We start from the raw sequence: 6,894 nt of genomic DNA, 5'->3' as shown, positions 1-6,894 counted from the left end.
TTAGGAGGAATGGGGTATTGAATTGCCTATGGTGTCTATGCAACTTTTTAATGGTGGATTTAGTGAATTTCAAAAGAATAGAATTTATATTTGAAAGCCCAGGAAATTAATCTGATGTGAAGCCCCCTCAAATAACTTTATTTTACTTTCTCTGAAGTTAAGAGCTTTGATTAAAAGAGAGAGGGAAGGTATGGAACTGAAAGAAGTGGCGTGCTTGAAAAACTATGCTTCCCCAAGAGTGCAGTTGGAATTGCTTTCAAAACTGTTTTTTTTTTGTTTTTTTTATCATTGTGAAATTGTATTTTCGAGCAGCTGTTCTCAAAAGAGAGAACATTGCCTACGTTATCTAAAATGTTCATAATAGACCAGATATTCTTCTCCATCCATTCCTCATAATTCAGGGATTTGGTCCTGTGCACAACACATCTGTTGTTCCAGATAGGTGTCACATGTGGGGTAAAGTTGTGATTAAAAAGTAACTCCCTGTACCAAAGTACCAGCTGATGAAATAGTTAAAGTTTGACTTGATCACTGCAAGACAAACACAATACCAATTTCCTGAAGGTCTCTCTGGACACATTCAACCTCAGTGCTTAACTGTTGTTTTAACAGAGATTCCTTGGTAGCTCGATATGGGGACAAAATTGACTACTACTTCAAAATCAGGGTAGAAGCATTGGAAAAATTACCTTGAAATTTTCTCAATGTATGTTGCATCCGCCGATGGAGGCTCTTCCAACAGGACAGTGAACATAGCATATAGCTGGCAGCAAAGAAGATAGCGGGGCAATGTTTGTAGTTCTGTTTCTGAAAAGCTGGGCACAGTTTTTGGAAATATTGGATTTGAACGTTGGTTTTGCCCCGGGCACAGATCTTCTCATCCCGGGCAGATTTTTACAACTTTCCCCACTGTGGGACAAATAAAGGAATATCTTATCCTATCTTATTGTCAACATAATTCATCTTTCACAATAACACATTGGAAGATGCAAAAAGCTGCCGGATAACAGGTAAAAATAGTGTTTGTATATCCCCCTTTAGTGCTCATTTATGGGGCTAATGCAAAGAAACACACATTTAATTGCTAGTTTTGTTAACAGTCTTCCTTAGTAGGTTTTTTCCTACTGTTTTTCTATTTGTGAACACCAAGTGAACACTTACGCCTATGCAATGCAACAACCCTGCAATCAATCCCATCTTTTTGAATGTTATATAATGTACAGTTTCTGTTGACTCTGTGTTAGAGAGGTAGCCTATTTATTAAATTATATGGTATTTTTAAGCTGTAGTTGGTGGTGGCATTGTATTGGACTTCTTTATTCTGTAAAGGGTTTCTATTATTTTGTCCACATGAGGGAGACAAAATATATGCACAATAATTTGTCTCATTTGAATCCATAAACTGTATGTTCTTGTCAAGTCTTAAATGCAAAGACTCACTAGAGGTATTTTGCTGTATGTCTCATGTTATTACAAATAATGACTGAATGCATGAATTAATGTTTTGAGCAGAAAACAAACTGTTACATGCAGTGTTTGAGATGTGGAAGAAATGGAAAATTATAAAAGGTATCTGACATATTTTCCATTCATGAAGTGTGCAACTAATACGGTCCTAAATTAGACTAACTGGAAAAACTGGAGAAGTCATTGAATGTTACTGGAAAATGTCATTCAAATTTGATCGTAGAATTTTTTAAAAGGACAATGAAGATTAATATGTAAAAAAAAAAAAACCTGAATTTCAGTTGTAGACCCATGTTGTAACCATAGATATATCTATGGTTGTAACTGTGAATGGACAATTCTTATTTTATTTAGTATTTAATTAATTATTAGATTATTGTATTATTTATTTTATTTATAAATAGAAAAAAACTTTCTTTAAAGAAAAACAGATATATCAAAGGTACCATATAGATGTACAATATAAAAATGTAAACATAAGCAGAGGAAAAAAATAAATAAAAGAAAAGCGGTGTTTAGATTAGATTTATTAGATTAAAACAAAATATACATCTTAAAATCAATCAAATCAGGAGCCTGACATGTAATTTATTGTTTTGGGAATAAATATAGGCCTTGTCATACAGTGCATAAAAAATGGCATAGGAATTCCAACATTTGATCTTGTATAGATGAAATCATCAATGTGAATTTTTGTACATTGTTAGCCTAATATACTGTTGAGGTAATTTACCTGCGCAACTAAAACCAGTTATTTGCATGATGCGAATACCTCAACATAAAGTGCCACATCTTTATCAGGCAGTCAGATTGTAATGTGTAATTGTCCATCCTCAATATGCACACACACGAGCAGCGTGTAGATAGTGTGTGTCTATGCGTGAGCGCCCGTGTGTAGTAGTGTGTTCGCCGGCTCACGTGGATGCCACAAAACAGCCGTTGAGGATTCACGGACTTCCTGAAAGTAGTGCCATGTTGTATGTATAATTTAGCAAAACAAACGAGCATCTATGTGTTTTATTTTGGTTGTCTACATTCAATAAGACTACGTTATTCTTTTTTAAACAGATTGAGGGTTGTCAAAGAGCCCAGTGTGTGAATATGTGGTGATATGTTATGAGCCGTTACGCCTCTCATATATCCCTCCGCTGTTTTTTGTCCCCTTTCAGACTGTTTTGGTCTTTTCGCTGTTAGCAACGGAAAGAAGCCGAGATAGCTGTAAACCCTATTTAGAGATATAAAACATTATTTAGTTAGGCTTACACAACGAACTGACAAGAGGTGTAATATCCATGTTTATTGTGGACGAGTGATTGACGCTTGTTGTCTTTTTAAAAGATCATTTTTTCCCGTTTTAATAGGAATTGTACAGATTGCTAATTTAGATAGCAACTGTTAGCCTGCTAGCTTCTTTAGCCTAGCCTAGCATCTTCCTCCATAGCAAGAGGCACGTTGACGTGAGCCCTGCTAGCTAGCGAGCTAGCCCGGATCATCTTAGGACTGCACATCGGTATCTAGCTGAGAGCTGCGAGCTGTCACAACACAATCACACATCGTCTCCTCGTCGTCAAGAAGTCGCGGGTGTGTGTGAAGCTGGTCGTTTTCAGACGCTGTCTTTTATGGGATCACCATGTCAATGAAGGCCGGTGGAAATCGCAGCAAGCCCGGCGGTGGCAACACCTCTGGTGCCGCCGCCTCCGGTGCCGGAGGGGGAAGCGGCGGCGGCGGGGGAAGACAGAATCTGGGCAGGTCTGTGGAAATATTAAACGTTGATTTAAGATGAATAAAAACAGAGCTGCGGGGATTATTGTGGCCAGATTGCACTACTAACACACAGTCACTTCCATTAGTGTTGGTTTTGAGAGATGACATCCCCGTTAAGTGGTCCAAAAACTAGTAGATCGGTATATGTGGGCCTTGCGACGTGTTGGTCACCTAGCGGAACGTGATGCAGTTCAGCTAGCGAGGCCTGTCTGCTTGCTCCAATACTGTTACCTCCTCTTTGCACGGCAATTAAACACACATCATCTGCTCTCTTGATAATGTATTGATGGACATGTTAGTGGACAAACATAATCTCCCTACACGTGTGTGTGTGTGTAGTAGGTGATGCTGCTTGCCAAGTTGCTGATATCAGTTTACTATCAGCTTGGAGTGGATTTAGCTAACAGCGTTAATTAGCCGTCTGACAGCACCATGCTTGTAATTCAGAGCCTCAATCAGCTTTTTATAGCAGCTAGCTAACGGGGACAGTCTTCCACCACTTAAGAGACTGCGATAAAAACAGCTGTGTTTGTTTTTACTGTCATCTGGGTTGGTACGTTACCGCAACATTGCTGCAACGGGTTTGCCAAGAAATTGATATAAACGTGTGGGCGATACGAAAGAAAGGGGCGGGTGAGGAAGAGGAGGAGGAGAGGAAGGAGAAGGGGGAATTATAGACCGACAGGCTTTCAACCTTGACGTTGCCGTATAGCTGCTCGTGTGAAATAATGTCCTTGAAGCATGACATTTCTGCACATGTCGTCCTCAGATAAAAGCTAACACATCCTGTCAGTGCATGAGCTGCATGCGTATGGTGGATTTTTGTGGTGTTAATTTTGGTCAGGCTTCTATTCACCGGTCACTAGGACACTACGTCCCATTCATTGCGTAGGTTTCATCCATTAAAAGGCCTGTGCGAAGATACTGTAAAATACGACAGGAACCAGTTGGACTGATTGCACACAGATCCAGCTCATTTCACTTCGACATTACTTTGGCATTGGATTGGCTTTATTTATTTTTTTTATACTGAGGAACTGAATGTGTTTGAATATGCATTTTACTCATTTACTATACCACGGATATAATGTAGATTGCATTGCCTACATCGAATCAAGTGTGAATGCCTGGCCATGTGCCAGCTTGCTGAACAAGGTGCATTTTAGGACATGCTTGGGAAAAAATGTAGGCTACTGGATGTTTGGCTGGCAGTCCCCTTGAACATTATTCCAACCAGCAAAAATATCCTGGAATCTGTTGGAAATTTCAGTATCTACATTTGCATTCAAATATGTAATAATAAAATGCACATTTTCAAGACATTTCAATATAGATTCAATCGGATAATTTGAGTTGATGATGTTTCTTGGGATTTCCCTTTAAACATGTGCAACAGCAGTTCTGTGCCATCTTAGATTTACACCACCACCTCCAAAGATTTCAACATTCAGTCTACAGTTGCCCCCATTAGAGAGGGCTTTGATTGCGTCCGAAATACCATATTAACATGCTATTTAGTACACTAAAACAGTATGTGAGATTTTTTTAGTACGTCCAAAACCTTAGTATGAAACTAATAGTACACAAATTGCATACTATTTCCGGGAAAATATTACAGTATGCAATGCTGGACACTATGGCGGCACAAGTATCCCACAATGCAATGAGGTAGTGACGACAACGTTCATAATGGACGTTTGACAGACAGCTCTGTAATATCAATAATACTTCAATTTAACTAACTATAAGATTTCGCTAGGCGTAATATATATTTTAAATCAATTCAGACTTTTGATTCTCACAAACCGTCGTTTTTGGTCAAATGAGGTTGGCGCGGGTTACCATGGTTACACGTCTCCAACCGGCAAGGAGGCTCTCGGGAAGTGTCAAGTCAAGTCAATTTTATTTGTAGAGCCCAAAATCACAAATTTGCCTCAGGGGGCTTTACAATCTGTACATGAAACGACACCCTCTGTCCTTTACAGTGCGACCTTCTCGTGAAGTTATAATGTAACTGTATAATATATAAATGTATACTGCTCAGTGCATCTAAATTGATACATACTGCTGTTTATTTACGCAAAACTATGTTGAACACCTATTGAGTATGTAGTGCATAGTATGCGATTCTGGACGAAGCCTTTGTTTCAGTATGCTAGCAAGAACTTTAGTGCTAAGGATGATGACGAGTTTGACAACAATGACATTTTTTTTCTTTCAGGGGAAGACACAGTGGTAAAGGTCCTGCAGCAGTAAGTAACTCACGAGTCAGTGGAAAATTGCTTTAATACCACGTAGGCATGTGTCATCAAAAGTTTGGTGTACCTGATTACTGTAATTTCTCAAAGAAGGGAAGCTACTTTATGAAAACCCACACACTGGATTAATGCTTAATTTTCTTAATTCTGTGCAGTTATTTGAATACAGCATCATGTTTTTGTAAGGCATGTAATTTAGTTTAAAAGTTGCACTGGTTGGACCTCAGAGAAAGCATAAATCCAGTGGTTGGATATCTGCTTATTGTTATGCATTATGAATGGAACAAATGTCCAATAGGTGTCACATGCCTGTGGGAGCATATTTGGCAAATTTTTTCTTTGCAAATGGGGAACATCAGAAGTTAACTGTGTTTCTTCTTTAGGTCATTTTCAATGGTGTATATGCAAATATGAGGATGGTCCATGTCTTGACCTCAGTGGTGGTATGTTTACTGTGTCTGTCTTAAGTTCTTTTTAGATGATGTTACAGATATGTCTAGTATGTCCTTCTGAATTTTGTCTTCTGTGTAATAACAAAAACAACAAGAGAAATAACAGTTACAAAAAAAACTTGTTTGAAACAACCCTGTAAATCATGCTTACTGTAAATGAATTTGTAACAGCAGTATGTACTGCAGTCTGTCTTTCACCACATGCTGTTTCTTCAAAATGTCTACGCTGCTATAAACAAAGCCTGTGTGATCTGTAGAGACAGCTGGTTGCATAAACAAATCAGAGATTGATCAATCATTTCTTTTTCACAGCAGATGGGTTTCTGAACTTGTTTTTTGAATGTGTAAATTGAAATTGGCACTTAATTGAATGAGTGTTGTGTACATTGAATAATGATAGGCCTATTTATTTATAGGGGACCAAGTGTGAGCTGAAAGTGAAAAATGGAGCAGTCTATGAAGGAGTATTTAAGACATACGGTCCAGAGGTAAGGATCTCACAGTGCGATGTTCTTTATACCGTAGGTGCTAATATGGAGCTAGATCTGTAATTTCCTTAGTAGCAGTACTAATGATTGAGGTTAAGTATGCTGGGAAGATAGTGCCCTGATAGCACTCAATAGCAGCTTCACCCCTGAAGTGGCTTGGGCAAAGATCACCCTTTCCTTTTAAGGAGGAGAGGTATGTGGCCTTTCGTCTTCCCTTTTAGGTTGAAATATTTTCCAATCTTTTTTCTATGGAGAAAATTTCATTTTGTACAAATGAAAAGCTTAACCTGAGCAATGGTAGAAATTTCTGTCCAGTTCACTTGGCAGAGGCTTGACTTTAACTTCACTTCCTGATGGGATGTCAGTAACCTACATTATCCCCTGTTTTAACATCAAACTCCAGGGTTGATATTATATACCTCCAACCTCCTTTATAAGATTGTATGACTAAAATGTGAAAAAGGC

General features: G+C 38.4%; 1 protein-coding gene across 17 annotated transcripts in view; it reads left to right on the top strand.

Moving 5' to 3' along the window:
* atxn2 (ataxin 2) overlaps nt 1–6,894 on the top strand; it is a 37,039-nt gene that overhangs the window by 4,219 nt on the left and 25,926 nt on the right. For 6 of the 17 annotated variants that reach the window (XM_074637410.1, XM_074637407.1, XM_074637405.1 and 3 more), the window contains exons 1-4: nt 2,538–3,216; nt 5,453–5,483; nt 5,873–5,932; nt 6,358–6,429. In XM_074637410.1, coding sequence (XP_074493511.1) covers nt 3,098–3,216; nt 5,453–5,483; nt 5,873–5,932; nt 6,358–6,429 — 282 coding nt within the window. In that variant the 5' untranslated portion in view covers nt 2,538–3,097. Of the gene's footprint in view, nt 1–2,416; nt 2,445–2,534; nt 3,217–3,763; nt 3,785–5,452; nt 5,484–5,872; nt 5,933–6,357; nt 6,430–6,894 lie in introns of those variants that run through there. The other 11 variants (XM_074637411.1, XM_074637420.1, XM_074637406.1 and 8 more) reach the window with 7 other exon arrangements.

This window comes from Sebastes fasciatus, chromosome 6 (genome assembly GCF_043250625.1).
Source record: "Sebastes fasciatus isolate fSebFas1 chromosome 6, fSebFas1.pri, whole genome shotgun sequence".
In the NCBI taxonomy this organism is placed as follows: domain Eukaryota; kingdom Metazoa; phylum Chordata; class Actinopteri; order Perciformes; family Sebastidae; genus Sebastes; species Sebastes fasciatus.
The sequence above is the reverse complement of the archived record's forward strand: the minus strand, read 5'-3'. Positions and strand labels throughout refer to the sequence as shown.